Source organism: Excalfactoria chinensis, chromosome Z (assembly GCF_039878825.1).
Source record: "Excalfactoria chinensis isolate bCotChi1 chromosome Z, bCotChi1.hap2, whole genome shotgun sequence".
Classification (NCBI taxonomy): domain Eukaryota; kingdom Metazoa; phylum Chordata; class Aves; order Galliformes; family Phasianidae; genus Excalfactoria; species Excalfactoria chinensis.
The window spans coordinates 17529523-17547685 of NC_092857.1; the positions used below are offsets into that span (position 1 = coordinate 17529523).

Consider the following 18163-nt stretch of genomic DNA (forward strand, 5'->3'; position numbering starts at 1 on the left):
CACACTTCTGCCTAATGTTCAATTTGCCGTCAACCAGCTCCCTTAAGATCACTTTCTATCAAGCTGCTCTCCAGCCTCTCATTCCTGAGTACACATGGTTGCTCTCACCATTGTAGAACTCAGCACTTGCTCTTGTTCAGTTACAACATGTGAAATAAGTTTGGGACACAGTGTGCTTAAAGCTCTGCTTTGTACATAATTACTATAAATTAGCTGTTTTCACAAAATGCTTACATGTGACAGGCTTGTTTTAGTTAAATATCTGATCATTTAAACCAGGAGTAGTACTAATCTAGGAAAATACTACAGTAGAGCCATGAACGTCAGTCAGGTAAGGTTTTCAATTACTACTTTGATTATGGTATCACTTTTTCATTTGCTAACACAAGTGTAAAATATATATAATATATATATTTAAATATAAATATAAATATATATATTTTCATACCAAATACTCCTTTGCATAATATACAGAAAAAGCTGTTATTTAGTGATGGAATACTGAAAACAGGAGGAGAATTCATATTCTTTTGGTGATGGCAAATGGTTGAATGAGTAACATAAGACACTGCCAAATCTAATCCCGAATTAACCTGCTGTCTATGAAATAGCTAATAAAATGTCTGTCCTATCTTGATGTGTGACTTTAGTATGTGTTTTTGTAGCACTAATTTTATTTTGCCTAAACCATCAATCTTAAAGTACACAGAAAATAATCAGTAAATTTCAAGACTGCGAACTAAATACCAGGCATCTTGTATTAGCAAAGGCATCAGGAGACATCTTGTTTGTATCCAACCGAGTGGTTCTGGATGAGTGAATTTTGGAATGACAGACATGTTGTTAACAAAGCTGTTTCAATTTCTTGCTAGAGGTGTATGCAACAAGTAGATAATATAAGTGCAATTCAACTTTTACGTTACAAGTTCAGTGCATGTATTGGGAGCAAATATCTTCTGTGATTTGAAACTTGAAGGGTAGACCATACCATAAAATTAACAAGTATGATTCAATGTAGGATAAATCTGTGCTATGCAAGAGAGAAATCAGGCAAGGACAGTTCATTAGTGATTGCTGTTCCTTTCTTATAATTTTTAAATCAAAATACAAATTCCTTAATTTGTAATTTAACTAAACAGATATTCATCTTAGGTGCAAGGTGCTGGCCATTTTCAGCATCTATAGATGCTGACAATGTTTTCCTCTATTCTCTTCTTTAATGTCAAATAGCTTTCTTTTCTCCTCTGACCTTTTAGAACACAGTATTTCTTCTACTACTGCATGCCGTTTGACTTATACTGGGACTGGAATTTTGATGCAGAGGAAAGAAATATAAAAAGGGAGACATGGGCCTTTTACAAAGCAATAAATGTCATTCACCATGACTCTGCTAGTTTTGCAAATTTGGCTTGCGCTTGCAAAATGTAAACATTAAGGCAAAAAAACGGTAACTAAATATTTCAGGAATATTCTTTCGAATGACAGTTTTTGATACTATATAATCAAGACGAGAAGCACAAATTAACAAAATAAGGTTCTGAAATGAGTACAGAAATTCAGATGAGAGCAGGCTTGGCACTGAAACAACAAAATCTGCCTGAAGTATAGCTCTAAGATTGAAAATCTCTGTAGGTATAGCTATTCAAAATAGAAGGCAGATAAACTAAACAGAATGTCAGGCAGTAAAGGATGGAGGTTGTTATATTTGCAGCAGATGAAGAAGTTTCACCACTTCATCGATGCTTGGTTTGGTGACCTTGCCAGATTCTGGAAGTCTCTGTAATCCCAACAGACAAGACTCTCACATCAGGTCACATGACATTGTGCTACTGATGCATGAACTAGAGTGCCACAGTGGGGAATGAAAAAGCAGTGGCTAAAAGAGCAAGTCTGGTACTCAGTGCATGAGACTTGACAAGTCCATATTACTATGAAATACAAATAAATGATTTCTGTCAGTGAAATGTTTTTCTTCTGTTTTTCACTGTAGAAGGTGCAGTCATAGACTCTTCCCTGCGAAACTTTGCAGCCACTAAAACTGTGATGCAGGACTGAAATGCAGCTTTTCATTCTTTGGTTAAGGGACCAACATAAATAACTGCAGTTCTGCTGTTGATGGAATTGAGCACCAGGATAATCTGTCTTTGCACTGTAGTTGCCATGGCTACTGGGTCACAGAAGCATATACGCTGTCACATTGCCTGCATCCTCATATACTGCATGCAATTGTTTCACTGGATAGAAAGGGTAACACTGTTTTTTAATTGCATAGCACACTTCTTTGTGTCCAGTAAGCTCATCCTCGTACACGGAGAACAAATGAGTTTGTATTTCATACTAGTGAAGGTATCTCCTTTTGATACATGCCTGGGGCTGCAGGAAACAGCCTCTTAAGCCTTTGACTCCAGTCACCACCAAATCTGAGCACTCTCACAGCTATGCATCTGCAAATCCAGTGATAGGAACAAGCTGCCACCAGGAGATGAGGGCGGGAGCACTTAAAGTGTTTCACTTTGAGACACTGATTCAAAGTCTAACTTCAAAAATCTCAGAAATATCTGCTCAGCTGTTTCCCAAACAAGGACTTTATGCTCAATTTTGCGCACCATTGAAAATGACCATCGTAAAGGGTAGGCTTTAAAGGTTACAAAATTTCCGAAACTAAGAACTGTGCTTGGAATTGTATATTTGTAGAGATTTCTAGTAGCAGTGCATGCATCATCAAATTAAACAATGCACTTAAATTACAGATTAAATATATTGCTTATGCAATGCATTTGCAACAAGCTTTCTATTCATGGCAAAGTATCATTGCAAGCTTTCTGTATTTTTAGAAGAAAGGCTCTATCTCTGCATTCCTATAGCATTCATCAAAAGATGAGTCCTAGATGAGAGAAAGCTCTTACAAGAGAAAGTAACATGCATTAGTGTCTTATCAGGCATGGAAATTCTTAAACATAGCAAGCAAAGTACAGTTTTTTTTTTTTTTTTTTGTTTTTTTTTTTTTTTGTTTTGTTTTGGTTTGTTTTTTTTTTTAAGATCAATAATATACCACGTCAGAGTTCTGGATAGTCATTAGATGACATTGATGGTTCACTGATCAGATGACTAGAGAGAGGTTCTGAGTCTACTGCTCTGGTGTGAATTTTTATGCAATTCCTGCTGTCAAATGATGTGTGCACTGTTAAAATAGTTGTTAAAAGAGCACAACATACATGGCACCGTGTAATAAATTCATCTGTATTAAGTTCTGCAGAACAGACAAGCAAAGCAGCAGCTGCAGACAGCAGGTGTTAGGCTGTTAGACCAAATGGGCTGTCTACTCTTGGTGAAAGGCCAGTTGGTTAAGGAACTAATGCTATCAGTTTTATCAGATATGCATACTACCAGTGAAGTTTCTATGGTATTGTGTTCATCCATTAATTTTGCCACTGACTCGTCGGTCATTCCTCAGTGTGATGTTAGCACAAAGGTTCCAATAACCAGCGGAAATAACAGCGAGTGATTTTGATGCAGTTGCCTAGTCTTTGTGCAACACACTAGATTTTCTTTTGAAAGTTTCTGATACTGTAACTGTAGGCTGGAAAGAAAAAAGAAAAAAAAAAAGTGGTGGTGAGGGTGAAGAGAAGAGACATCTAGTTAAAAGAAGTGCAACTGCTCAGATTGCACATTTTTCAGCCTAAAATGTAAAAATGCATGAGAAAGTAAGTATATCCACATCTAGCTCTAATATTATTAAGTTTTGCTTGTTTTTCTCATCTGATAAACCTTTCAAGATAAAAGCAGAGTTGCTACTAATGATATCATGGTGACTTTTTCAAGTACTTCCTGTGAATGCTGTGCAGCTGTGTTAGAAGAGGCTGTTGTGGCAGGAAACAACCTAATAGCTATTTTTGGGTCCCTTAGCTATGCATGACTCAGGAAGAAAAGAATCATTACTTGATTTTCTATTCTGCCTGAGTGCTTAAAATTCCAATCACCAGGCCTACTCAAACACCAGTCCTGTTTCATCAGGGAGAAGAAGAATAAGCTTCTGGAGCTCAAATTTAAGGGTGCAAATCTGAGACATGCTGATCCCCTATAGATCTCATTACATTTCAGTTAGAGGCATCCACATTTCAGGTCTGAGATCTTAGGTTGAAATTTGTACCAAAGGAGGGAGCCCCAGTTTGCCTCTAAGTATTATGTTAACTTCATAAGTATAATTTGGAATCTCTGAAAGCATACTCATTTTTCCACTGGAGATGTTGATTAGTTGGCTGTATCCTGGAACAGGCTGCTCAGAGATATTGTTGATGCCCCATGCCTGTGAGATTTCAAGGTGAGGCTGGATAAAGCCCTGGGCAGCCTGATCTGGCTGTATCGTCCCTGTTCATTACAGGGGAGTTGAATTAGATGGCCTTCAGAGGTCCCTTCCAACTCCAAGGATTCTATGATTAATGACATATTGTCTGCCTCCATTTTACTCCATATTCAGTAATTTCAATGTCTTCTTTGCTGTATACATGGTATCCTATCATGCTTGTGAGCTGTGATTCTGTGAAATGTGGTCTGGAAATTTGTTTGAAAGTAGGTTTTGGTTCTGTTTGCACTACAGATTCATAAGGTGGCTTTAAGGAAATCTATTTGTCTCCATTTCCTCGTCTGTAAAATGCAATATTTTAATCTCATATCTTAGTTGGCTGCAGTTTAGGAGATATTAGGGAGAAAACAAAACAAAATGAAACAAACAAATGACAACAACAACAAAAAACCCAGCAGTTGGGAGGAGGAAAGACATGAGGAAAAGAGATCTTATTTGAAAGTAGTGATTAATATAATAAAAGAGATACTTCTGTAATAATAACCAGTCAATTGATTCCCAAAGCAGTATTTATCTATACACTTTCCAAACTCAGAGAAATTAATTCTACAATTGTAATTCTATGCTATCAAGAGCTTGTTCCTGTATTTCTAGTTACTCTATCAGAATGCATTTAAATGAGGATTTTACTGCACTGGCAACAGACTGCATTCTTCCTTTGGATTTGCTAATATTCTCTGCAGTTTTTCTGCAGGTGATGTGCACAGGCAGTATTCTTTCTGTCAGTTCAGATAACTTCAGTAAAATATTCCTTCAGAAAGATGCAACATTCTAGAAAATGTTTTATGTTCTTGTTGTGGTTTAACCCACATGCACCAGAACATCACACAGCTTTTCAATCACTTCCCCTTCCCTTGTGGGATGGAAGAGAGAATTTAAAATAATAATAATAATAATAATAATAATAATAAAATGTAGAACTCATATGTTGAGATAAAAACTTCAGTAAGACAAAAAATGAAGAGAGAAATAACAGTAATAATAATAGTCATAGACTCATCTAATCATTAAGGTCGGAAAAGACCTCTAAAATCATCTAATCCAACTGTCAACCCATCACCACTATTCCTACCAAATCATGTTCATAACTGCAGTATCTATACATTCCTTGAACACTTCCAGAGACAGTGACTTCAACACCTTCCTGGCTAGCCTGTCCCAGTGCATTAATACTCCTCCTGAAAAGAAATTATACCAAATACCCAGCTTCCCCTAGTGCAACATAAGGCCATTTCCTCTCTTTCCATCACTAGTCACCTGCAAGAAGAGGCCAGATCCACCTCACTACAACCTCCTTTTAGGTAGTTTTTGAGGGCAATGAGGTCTCCCCTGAGTATCCTCTCTCCAGACTTAACAATTCCAGTTCCCTCAGCCACTCATAAGACTTGTGTTCCAGACCCCTCACCAGCTTCACTTCCCTTCTCTGGACATGCTCCAGAGCCTCCATGTCTTTCTTGTAGTAAGGGGTCCAAAACTGTATGCAGCACTAAAGGTGCAGCCTCACCACTACCAAGGACAGAGGGATGATCATCTCCCTGGTTCTGCTGGCAACACTATTTCTGATACAAGCCAGGATGTTATTGGACTTCTTAGCCATCTGGGCACACTGCTAGCTCATGTTCAGTCAACTGTTGACTAATATCCTCAGATTGTTTTCCTCCATGCTTCTTTCCAGCCACTCTGCTCCAAGCCTATAACAATGCATGGGGTTGCTGTGGCCAAAGTGCAGGACTCAGTCCTTAGTCCTGCTGAAGCTCATATAATTGTCCCATTTATCCAATGTATACAAATCCCTCTGTAGGGCTTTCATACCCTCAGGCAGATCAACACTTCCAACTTGGTGTCATCTGCAGACTTACTGAGGGTGCACTCAATCCCCTTATCCAGATCATCCATAAAGCTATTAAGCAGAACTGGCCTCAGTACTGACCCCTGGAGAACACCACTGGGGACCAGTTTCCAGCTGGACTAAACTCCATTCATTACCACCCTCTGGGCTTGGCCCTTTAGGTGTTTTTTTTGTTTGTTTGTTTTGTTTTGTTTTTTACTAGGCAAGAAGTGTACCTGTCCAAGTCATGGGCTACCAGCTTCTCCAGGAGAGTACCATGGGAGATAGTGTCAAAGTCTTTACTAAAGTCTAGGCAGAAAATATCCACAGCCTTTTTCCTCATCTGCCAAGCAAGTCACCTATTCATAGAATGTTGGTGAAGCAGGATTTGCCTTTCATAATTCTATGCTGGCTAGGTCTGATTCCCTGGTTGTCCTGCAAATGCCATGAGATCTAACTGTTTCCTTCTGAACTGTAAGGGGTTTATTCTGCTCTCCATCCTTGTCTTCCAGCTCAGGAGGCTAAGAACCCTGAGTACAACTGACCATTAAAGACAGAAGGCACTGAGAAATTCAGCATTTTCCTCATCCTTGGTGGTAATGTTCCCCAACACACTGAATCAAGGATGGAGATTCTCCTTGGTCCTCCTCTTGCCGTAGGTGTATTTGTGAAAACATTTTTATTTTCTCTAGCATTGGTAGCCAAAGTCTTGCTGGGCTTTTGCCATTGTAATTTTCTCTTTGCATATCCTAGCAATGTCCTTGTACACTTCCCAAGAGAAAGATGTACGTATGTATACATGTGCATGTAATTACAAAACAAGTAGTGCTCACCACCTGCTGACTGATGCCAGGCAGTTCCCAAGCAGTACCTATCCCCTTGTCCCCTCCATGCAGCTCCCCTTGGTTTTACAGTTTTTGTTTGTTTGTTTGTTTTCATATGACTTCATATGGTTTGGAATGTCTCTTTGGGAAGTTTATAACAACTGCCCTGGTTCAGTCCTCTCCCAGCAACTTGCCCACCTCCAGCACCATTGATGGCAGGACAGTACAAAAAGCTGAAGAAAGAGAAAAGTCCCTAGCTTTGTACAGCACTGTTCAGCAACAACTTAAACATTGGTGTGTTATTAACACTTTTTTTCTTGAAACTAAAACATAGCATCACACCAGATACTATGAAGAAAGTCAACCCTGTCTCATAAAATCAGGACAGTTCAGTTCTTAGGTATTTCTTGTTGATTCTCTACCAGTCTTGCACAAGAGAAGTAAAAGTCTCCTTGGAACACACTGTTCCAATTTGCTTCGACAGAGCCTCATGGTTTGTGCTTAAACTTTTTTCTAGTTTATTAGTCATTCTTTACGTTCTTGGAATAGGCACTCTCATAAGAAACAATTTATTTTCAGCTGTACCTCCTTCTTCAGAGTGGTACATTATTACTCTCATCCAGTTAGAAACCCATCACAAGGTCAGACGGAATAATTTCAAGTACATGAAATGTAGATTTCTCTTGGTTCAATTATTTGTCACCAGGATTCCTTTCATAATTACTCACCCATCAGCCTTGTAAAGTACAAAAATATATACTGCATAATATCAATTTGTTTGTGTTCATTCAATGTTCTAGGGCACTCCAGCCCTGCAACAGCTACTGGTCTACATTTAGTTCAGTCAACTAACAATGGGAATGAATTAAGGACATGCAGGCATAAGGTTATGTCAAGAGCTCTATCATTAAAACTTATTTAACGGTTTCTAAGGTCATATTTAATGTATTTTTAAGATAACAAGAGCAAGTACTGAATTCTGTACCTGAGACAGGACAATCTGGGATATATGTACAGACTGTGGAATGAGAGGCTGGCTGGAGAGCAGCTTGATAGAAAGGGATCTGGGGGAGCTGGTTGACGGCAAATTGAACATGAGGCAGCAGTGTGCCCAGGCAGCACAAAGGGCCAACTGTACCTTGGGGCACCCCAGGCTCAGCACTGCCAGCAGGCAAGGGATTGGGCTGTCCCCTCTGTTCTATGCTGTGTGGCCTCTCCTCCAGCACTGGGTGTGATTTATGTGCCGCAATATAAGGAGAAACAAAGCTATTAGAGACTGTCCATAGGAGGGCTACAAAGCTGGTGGATGATCTAGAGGGCAAGGTATGCCCCTAGTGTGTTCATCCCAGAGTAGAGGAGCTGAGGGGAGGCCTGATGGCAGCTGCAGCTCCTCACAGGGAGATGAGGGCTGGACTGAGCTCTGCTCTGTGTGACAGTGACAGGGCCTGAGGGAACAGCATGGAGCTGTGCCAGGGGAGGAGCAGCTGGGGGCTAGGGACAGGGTCTGCATCAGCGGGTGGTCAGACCCAGGCACAGACTGCAGAGGGCAGTGGTAACAGTCTGGAACTGCCGGACAGCCCTCTCAGGCATGGGTTTGGATTTTGGGTGGTGCTGCGTGGAGTCTGGGGTTGGACACAGTGGTCCTTGTGGATCCCTTCCAACTGGGGATATTCTACAATTCTCTGCTTAGTAATCAGCAGAAACTCTAGCTCCATGAAAACAGTGCTTTGTGAAGTACTGTCAGAGCATAAAATTGGACTGGGATAGAGGAGAAATGTGAGTTGTGTCTAGCATGAAATTATATAATCCTCATCCATTTCTTTCCCATCTTCATAATTCTCTGAAAAACAAGACAAAATGAAAAGTGCACAGGTACAGCTAGAACTTAAATGACAAAACCTTGTCCATTTGGGGGGGCAATAGCATCTCTGCAAACACCTGAAGGAATATTTCAGCATTACTTAAATTTTTATGCCTTGTAAAAATTAACAAGGAACTAGAAGAGTACTGTTTATGCAGAGATGCTGTTTGCCTTAATATTATTAGTTTTCATTAAAAAAATAGTCATTTAATAGTTTAAAGAAATACGACAATCATAAAACGAATCCCGCTTAATGTTTTATTTGGTAGTACCCTGTATGGAAATTATAGACGTGAGATTTCTTGGGCACATCAGTGCTAAGAGAAATGCCAATATAACAAATAGATGTTGAAGATCATTGTTTTGGGATAAATTTGGGTACCCAACACCATTTAAATCTTGTAATTTTTAACACAGTATCTTCTGTATCTTTCTACAAAGTTTAGTAGAATAATAAATTCAGATTATGTTTTCAAAACTCTATAGTCTGAAGCTTACTGAATACTTGAACCTTCTGCTTCCAAAATCTATTCAGCTAAGATTTAAAACACCATTCCAAAATGAGAACTGACAATGTAAAGTTTAGTTTATTATATTCAAGATTGAGTACTGTATTTTTTAAAAAAAAAACTCTAGACCAACACATTTTGGGGAATGTTTCTCATTTTCCCTAATTGCAGATGTTAATAAATATAATGTGCTCTGTTTTCAGAGAGAAGTATTACTCAGTTATTTCTTGGTTCATATTCAACTGAAATTGATAAAGGCAATAAATCTCAGGCATAAAAATCCAACCATTAATGCACACACTGAGACAAGATTTTAAATGTTAAGTACTGAGGAAATTCATGATGTCTTCTCGACTGTAGCATCAGAAAGAGTAATGTCAAATATAGTTTTGTTCAGGAAAGAAGAAACAGCTGAAAGCATGCATAATGGCACACACCATGTTTTGGAATAAAAATCAGCAGCACTTAATTCCTGTTTTCATGTTGTAGTGATATAGTTTTAAATACCTTTCTTTGAAATTACATCTGTTAGACAGTTAAATCCATACTCACGTCTCCTTCATACAGTTTGCCCAGGTTATAGCTCCTATAGGTGTTGTGCTTTATGCAAAATGCACCATGTATACAGAAAGGGGTACTCCAGAGGACAGACTCATTCCCACAAACCACTTCCCTTCTGCTCTCCCTGGTAATGTGCAAGCTCTGGCAAACATCCCCGGAGCTGCTCGTTTTTGCTGAACACAGCAATGTTTTATCTTTGGTGCTTCAGTAAGGAAGAAAACATCAAATCTTAAATCTGTTTCCAAAATCAATTACACATTTTCCTACTTGCTTTGAGCCTGTATAATCTGGGCCCATCATAACTAGGGACTCAATAGAAGAGAGTTATGGGAAACCTGCTGACAAACATGTCTAAAGCAACTTCATGGAAAACAAAGCCTGGAAATGCACGTGGAAGGCGAGCTGCTTAATATCTGACGGCTGCTTTATATCTGAAGGCGTGGTGCTCCCATCTGACGGCCCCAATACTGCTGCTAGTAGCACATGCCACCACCCAACGCTAGGCCGCCATTTCAGAGCCGGGCTGCCTCTACCGTGCAGCAGCAACCACCATTTTCCAAAGCCCCGCAAAGAGCAAAGCAAGGACACAGCGAAGGGACACGGAGAGTAGAATGTGACCGAGAGCTATGGGGAGGAAGCCCGGGAGCTGCTGTACGCACAGCACCGCGCTGCCGACAAAGCAGTGCGGTATCACTGCGGGCGACGGGCCCACAGCGCGGCGCCACGGCGCGAACTGCAGGTCCGGACCCCGCGCAGCCGGCGCACCGCGGCGGGGCCGGGCGGGCAGCGAGGCCGCGGCAGACGGAGGGGCCGGGGCGGCGGCGTGAGAGCCCACCGCTGCACGGAAGCATGGCGACCCCTGCAGGCCGCAGCCGCCGCCTCCTGGCCCGGCGCCCTTCGCCCTCTCTTCTGGGCCCGGCTCCCCGCCTCCACGCGTCCCCCGCGCCTACCGGCGCTCTCCCAGCCCGAAGCTCTCCCCCACTGCTACTAATTCGCAAAGAACCGCGCGGGCTGCGCCGCCACCCCCCGCGCCGGCCTCCGCGGCAGGACGCCTAGCGCGGAGCGTGCCGGGAGCTGTAGTCCTCAGCCGCCACCGGGGAGAAGGGCAGCGCGCGGCGGGGACTACATGTCCCTGGGGTGCACGGGAGGGAGAGGCGGTGCCGTGGGCGGAGCGCGGACAGCTCCGGTGCTGATCTCGAGGCGGGTTTGCCGGCAGAGTCCGGGTGTGCAGAGGGCGGCGTGCGGCAGCGGGGCGAGCGGCGGCCGCGCCCGGTGATGAGGCACGAAGCGCCCATGCAGGTCTGTGCCCGGGTCGGGGGCGAGGAGGCGGCGGGTGCGGAACGACCGGGAGGCGGGTGGCTGCGGGACGGCGAGGGAGGAGACCTGAGGAGGAACTGTGGCGCCGCCGGGCTGGGCTCACAGTCGGCTGACGGGCACGGCGTTCAGCAGCGCGGTGGCTCACTGGTTCGGCGGGCGTGGCGAGTGTAGGGCCCGGTGGGCGAGTGTCCCCGGGCGTGCCGTGACCCTTCCGGGCAAGTGGGCAGCCCCGGCTGCGGGGCTCGATATATCCCATCCTGTGCAGAGCTCGGTGGCCCTAGGCTGCTCGAGCAGGAAAGCTGGCAGTGCGATCCCACTTGTGGGTTTTGGATCTGCAGGGGTGTACCGTTAATGTCCTTTGAGCTCTGATCGCAGTCCCCTGGGAGTAGGTGAGGGTAAGTTTTCAGGGGATGGTGTGAGGAATTGGTGTCTGGGCTCGCAAGAAGTTGTCGAGTTGTCTCCAGCTGTCTGTTTGCGTGAGGAGCTGCTGTCCATCTCCAGCGGGGATACTCAGCTCATTAGAGCTGGGAGCAGTGAGGAGGTGGCCTCTTTTCAACCATTTCACGTATGGGAGGATATAATGCCCTTAGTACATCAGAAACAAATGAGGACATGCAGATACAAGTAACACTGCACAGTTTAAAGCAGTTTCTCAGTAGTTGTTTCAAAGCAATTTGTGATATTCAGTTAACTGTACATTAGTTTTTTTTCTTATGACCTCTTTGATGATCTCTTGTGGGAGCTCTGGGTCCCTAGACTGTGCACTCAAACACATGACTGCTTTCTAATAGAAGATCGGTCATGTTTCTGGTGAACTGGTAGCAATGAATCCTGCTGATTTTGTTCAGTGCAAAGAACACTTCTGCAGTCAGTGGTGATTTAAGTTATGAACTGCAGCTCTGTTAGCAAATATTTTTCACAGTGGATATCTTCTGTTTGTAATATCAGCTTGAAGGGAAGGTCTGCATTCACTTTCATGTGTTTGCTCAGAAAGCAGTCTGAAGTGTTAAGTAAGTTACACTGAAGTGGGGTTGGGTTTCTTTGGTTTTGGACAGAGGATGATAATTTCATAAACCTTTTGCAGAGAAATTGCTTGGATGTCATATGCTGAAACATTTCAATCAAAGCCACTAAGAATGTCTTCCAGTTTTCCTATTGGAGAACAGCAACAATTAGTCTGTTCTTTAAACTGTCTAGTTCTGCATGCTACCTGCATGTCTTAGGAATATTTATATGAAATTTGCCTTTTATTTACATGTGTCTTCGAAATATCAAAGTCATATTTAGCATGTATAGACTTTGGAGAGCATTTAATTAAAAGCAGCTTGTTCTAATAAAGGATGAAAAATACAGATTGGTCACTCTTGCATTTTACATTTGACGGGTCACTGGCATTGATAAATACTTGAAAAAACAAAATGGTCATTCAGTATTAAAATAAAATTTGAGGAAAATAAAGTCCTTATTTAAAAACATATTTAACTGTCATATATCAGAGAACTGCTGCTTATTTTTTTAATATCTAGTTATCAGTATAAATTGAATTATTAAAACAAAGAAAGAAAAAGAACAAACCACTTTAAATTCCAGTTTTTCAGTGCTAGAGAGATAGTCAAATGATGCTTGTTTTTAAACATATTTGATTCAAAATGATAATTGTGTGAAAATGTAGTCTGGCAGATGAAGTTTGATTTTCACTTGTAGTTTCTGTACATTTATTTTTTTTCTTCTACTTACACCATTCCATGTGTACTTAGTTACTATTCTTATTAAAGATTCAAGTAAAACAACATACTATTATGGACTCTTCTGCCTAAGAATCTTTTATTTTTCCAGCTTTCTTGTTCAAGCGTGGCTTAAAACTGGCTGGACTAATTGCCTGATTTCCATGAAACAAATACTGTTGCTTCTTTGTACACAATAGCTTTGTGGAACAGTCCGTTCTAGAGCTAACATCTCTCTGAACTGTAGAGCAACAGAAAAGGTGATTAAGAACATGTCTTTTGATCCAGATAAAAAGAAGTCAGAGGAATGTGTAAGCACTGTGGTTTTTATTTTTTTCCATTTCCTTGAAAGAATAATTAAGAAGAAAATAAAGAAGTTAAAGCATTGTCGGAGGATAAGAAAGAGGGCCTATGCTTTAACCCCGTCTTTATATATATATATATTTATGAATTCTTTGTTTGAAGCTCTGGCTTATGACATTTCTCATTAGACAAGAAGAGCCAGAACTTACCAGAAAGGCAGCTCAAACAGTCCTTCCAGATAAAGAGTTAACCAGCATAAAAACTGGCTATTGTCATCTGTTAGAGAGCTGGATCTGGGTCAGAGTTTGTGACTACTTTTGTCACTCCCTGGGGCAAATAATTTCAAAGATCACTAGTGCCATAGAGGTGAGATAAGAGTAAGGAAAGGGAACAATCTGTAAAGACAATATAAGCATTTCTTATGCTTTGTCAAGGAACAAATGGGAACTTTTTTTTTCAGAACATTCCACATCCTGTTGTCACTGACAATAGTTAAGCTTGGACGAAATGGTTTATAACAGACACATGCACAGTGGAGAACAGCGAGAGCAAACAAAAAGAATCTTTCCAGATATTTAAGAGTTTATACAGTTATGATGAAAAAATCATAATGTCATATGACATGTGATAATTGTGTCATTCTTGGTTAAGATCAGAAGCACTGGAGAAGAGCCTGTCAAATCACTGAGTCCATAGGACAAGTCATACTTACCTTTCCATTAATTAATCATTTGGAGTCATTTTCTGCAACCACTTCTGTTTGGAAGTCACTTATTTGCTGGTTCTATATTCTCTAATGCAGCTCAAATGTACATAGGTCTAGCATACACTCAGTTCTTCTCAATGCCCGGTGTCTGTTCCAGTATACATCTGTCTGAATAGTTTTCACTCCTTGAAGTTTACTCAAGGTTACTATCTGTGCATGTTTTACTCTTAGATTTCACTCACAGGAGAAAGTAAGGTTAAAGAAAAATGGCTGAGAAATAATGCTTAGTTCACCAAAAGTAGATCATCAGAATTCATGTGCTAAAGCTTTTCCAGAACTATTCTCTGTTGTGCCTTGCATGCTGCTGTCCTGGGCAGTAGCCAGCACTGTGGCCTTATTCATGCTACTTCTGCTGATACAAAGTAAACTGAGCTTGTTTTAGATTCTCTCTTCTCCGTGTCTCAAATTCCCCAACTTGGCATTTCATTATATAATAAATCATCTCTAACAATACTTTTCAGATTGAATATTATAGGCTTACGGATATTCATGAATAAAACTTCATAATACCTTGAAGTAGATATGCTTCTCCTGATGCTGCAAATTACCTTGTTTGACAAGCTGTGTGCTGCAGATGGCTAGTGATCCGTAATTCCAAATAAATGGTTGTCCACTGAACTCAGTTAAAAAATGGGATGATAAGAATGATCTGCAAAGCTTTGTGAGAATTGGCTGTGGCCTGCATCTGTGGATAATCATGTAACTGTTGAGAGAGCACTCAAGTAAGAGAGGTTAATAATCTTGCTGAAGATATGAGGAAAAAAGGGAAATTGAGAGTCAGAGCATACCTCTGAAAAAGTCAGAAACAAAACTCAATCCCCAGATTATTCATCTGGCAGTTTACATATGAAATCATTTTTTTTTTTTTTTTTCTTCATGAGTAGGTCATACAGTCATAGATAAATGAAATGTTCTTCTATATAAGGAGACTGATAATATCCTAACTACACTGATGATGACGTTTGATCTGCAGATTCAAGATACTTGCGGTGTATACTACACTCAGTCCCAGATGTTACAAATACTGAATTTTCCACCCATATTCCAGTGTTTCCATTTCAACTGTCTATCTTTGATTAGTAGTATTTGACAAACAGGAAGAATCATCTCACAAAAAGCTGCCTGGATAGAGAGTTGTATTTTTGCTAAAATAGCTAATCTTTTTTGAAAGTAATGTAAATGTATGTATTTCTACACTATATATAGAAAATAAATCCAACTATTAGAAACAACTATAATTTATCCAATTAGTGTCCATCTATTCTTACTGTAGGTAGAAGGAGAACATTTTCCCCAGGCTTACTATTAATCTTTTTTTTTTACAATTTTCTTGTTGTTATAATTTTTAACAGAATAGAAAGAAGTTGTAGCATACACAAAAGAATGACCCTTAGTATTCTCAATCACAGCTTTTCTTTATGCATCCTTGCTTCCAAGAGCAATTCAATCTGCATAGACATCCAGAGCATAGTTGATGTATAAGTTCAAGCTGAAGTGATGTGTGGGCCAGGAAGGTCATGGCACACTGCCCTGCTTAAGTGGGAAAGCTGTTCAAATTAATTCTATTAAAGAAAAAGGCCCTCTAAGGCCATAGAGAGAAACATAGTGAAGTGTTTCATCATTATCATGAAGACCTTTTCAGATTTGTTTTCTTGGCCCTGTGGGTTGGGTCTGGGTCTCAGGTCTGTCTTGAGTCCTTTAGGAGGTGGCCCAAGGCTGCTTTATTTTTCTGATGAAATCTCAGTGACTGTGAGGATCTGAAGAGGCACTCAAGCTGTTAAAAAAATGGTGCATGAAGTGAGCTAATGGAAACAGCTTTGTTCATCTTGTTTTTAATGTTACTAAATACAGATGAATTTTAATTGGAGAGAAAATTCAGTGTGCTTTGCTGAATGTCTTGCACGTTTAATGTATCCATTTAATCATTTGAGAAGAAAACTCCGTCAAAATAAAGGTAAGGTTTTGACTTTCTTGGAATCAGAAGATTATAGCATTAGCAAATTTGGCATGTTTATCTGGTTCCCGTCAATGTATGTAGTACTTAATTAACATGCCTGAGCATGGCTGTTCTGCTACTTATTTCCAGCATTTTTTCCAAAGGAAGAATCCACATCAGGTTTTTCACATTTCTTTGATAAATGCCTCCACTGTTGAGACAAACTGTGTTAAAGGTGAATTGTGATATTAATTTCTCTGCAATTGGGCTACAGTGCAGTTCATGCTTGAAAATGGTAGTTTGCATTTAAGAAACAGAAACAGTGTAAGAGCATGCACAAGTCCCTGCAAGGTCAAGCATCTAGGTCTCTCTTCCAGTTAGCAGAAAAATAGACACTCCTCTATAGTATCATTTAGAGTGAGAGCCTGGTGCTCACTTTGAAGCTTATTATGGAATGAATGAGCTTTGGGAATTAATGACCCCAGTGCTGAGTTAGATGTTTCTTCAGGATGGTGCTGGCAATAATACTACTCTAAAACTCATCTGAGTTTGGAATACAGGAAGGGATCACTCACTAGTAGTACTCTCAGAAGACTGCTTCTCTTTGCTGAAAATCTCTCCAAACAATCTGAACTATTATCAGTAACTCACTAACCTCCTCATGATTTCCTAGATGGAAGGTGGAGAAATAAATCCTTTCCCTTGCCTTTCTCATATACTTTATGCTATCTATAATAAACAGAAATACTGAAATAAAAGTTTGCTGCACTTCTGTGTTGCACATGCTCTTAATTCTGCATATGCCCAAAATCTACAAGTAATTAATCCATAAATTCAAGGCATACTGAAGTTGCTGAGCTTTATTTTTTAATTATTGTGAAGAACATTTAAGAAAAGTACTGCATGGATAATACACATAAACATTAACCTAGAGGAATGCTGTTTAAAAGCATCAACAGGAAATGTTCTTACTTAAGAACATGAAGTACAAGCTTTAGCTAGACTACTATTATCACTATTATTAGAAACTAGGCATCTTGATTATTCTGCTCACTAAATCATAATTCTTTCTGAAGAAGTGTGAGGCACTGAAATACTTAGGGATTTAATGTAATGCACATGGGATCCAGCAAGCTAAATATAAGGCTGGCGGGGACCAGCAGACTTTGTTGAGAGGTAAGCTGAAGAAACTACATGAAAGTTTCCTCCTTAGGAAGGAAAAATCAAGAAAAAAAAGTGCTGCTTCTTTCTAGAAGTGGTAATTTAAGGTTCCAGCTGCTAGATTATGGAAGAAACACTGAAGAACAGCAGAACAGGCAGTTTGCAAAAGCATCAAGGCTACTCACTGACACATCCAGCTACTGCACAGCCTTTGGTTTGCGGGATTTTATTGACTTCCTCTTTTTGTAAGTTGTGCAATACATTAGTGCTTTAGTATTTTAATAGCTTGCTGAGATTAGACTGGCATAAGCACAATATAATTTTATCTTGCACATCTTCCAAGCAAAATACCCCAATATCCAACTATAAGCAAAATACCCAAACTATATATACCCATATATAAAATACCCAAACTATACCCAAAATATATAAGCAAAATACCCAACTATAGTTTTAGAATAAGGGAAAGTGGTGATGGTGGATTTGTTTCTATATTTCATTGTAGAAATAAGAAAGGTGAAATATTAGTGATATTCACAGCTGTTAATTTGTACTTTTTCATTCTAAAACTTTTGCTGCATGTTTAAGAAATAAGTGAATAAATATTAAAGCTAATGCAAGCACTCAGGATGCAAAGATGTAGGTAACTGAGACCACATTCAGTCAAGAAGTTTTGTCACTACCAAATAAAATGGGTAATTCTGAAATAAAACAGTCCCTAGTGCATTATTTATGAAATATAAATCATATTTTGCATTTCCCATCAAAAGCTTGGTATTTCTATTTTGTCCTTCAGATTTTTTTTTCCCCTGCTTCTCTATGATTTCCCATATGTCCAGAGAAGCTAGCATAGCGTTATTTGTATTAGATGACAAAAAAATGGCTAACAGAATTTATGCAGTGATTGAAATTCTGAGAGAATTTCACTGCATTAGTGTATATCCTTTATCCTTCTGCAAGGTCCTGGTTCCAGCTGTCCTTCTGACTGCCTGAATGCACTCTGAGATGTC

General features: G+C 40.2%; 1 protein-coding gene across 1 annotated transcript in view; it reads left to right on the plus strand.

Moving 5' to 3' along the window:
- The first annotated feature begins 11086 nt into the window (after positions 1 to 11086).
- Positions 11087 to 18163, plus strand: part of RAB3C (RAB3C, member RAS oncogene family) — a 125641-nt gene continuing 118564 nt past the window's right edge. The window contains exon 1 of the mRNA XM_072358942.1: positions 11087 to 11245. Within this exon, the coding sequence (XP_072215043.1) occupies positions 11222 to 11245 (24 nt within the window). The 5' untranslated portion in view covers positions 11087 to 11221. The remainder of the gene's footprint in view (positions 11246 to 18163) is intronic.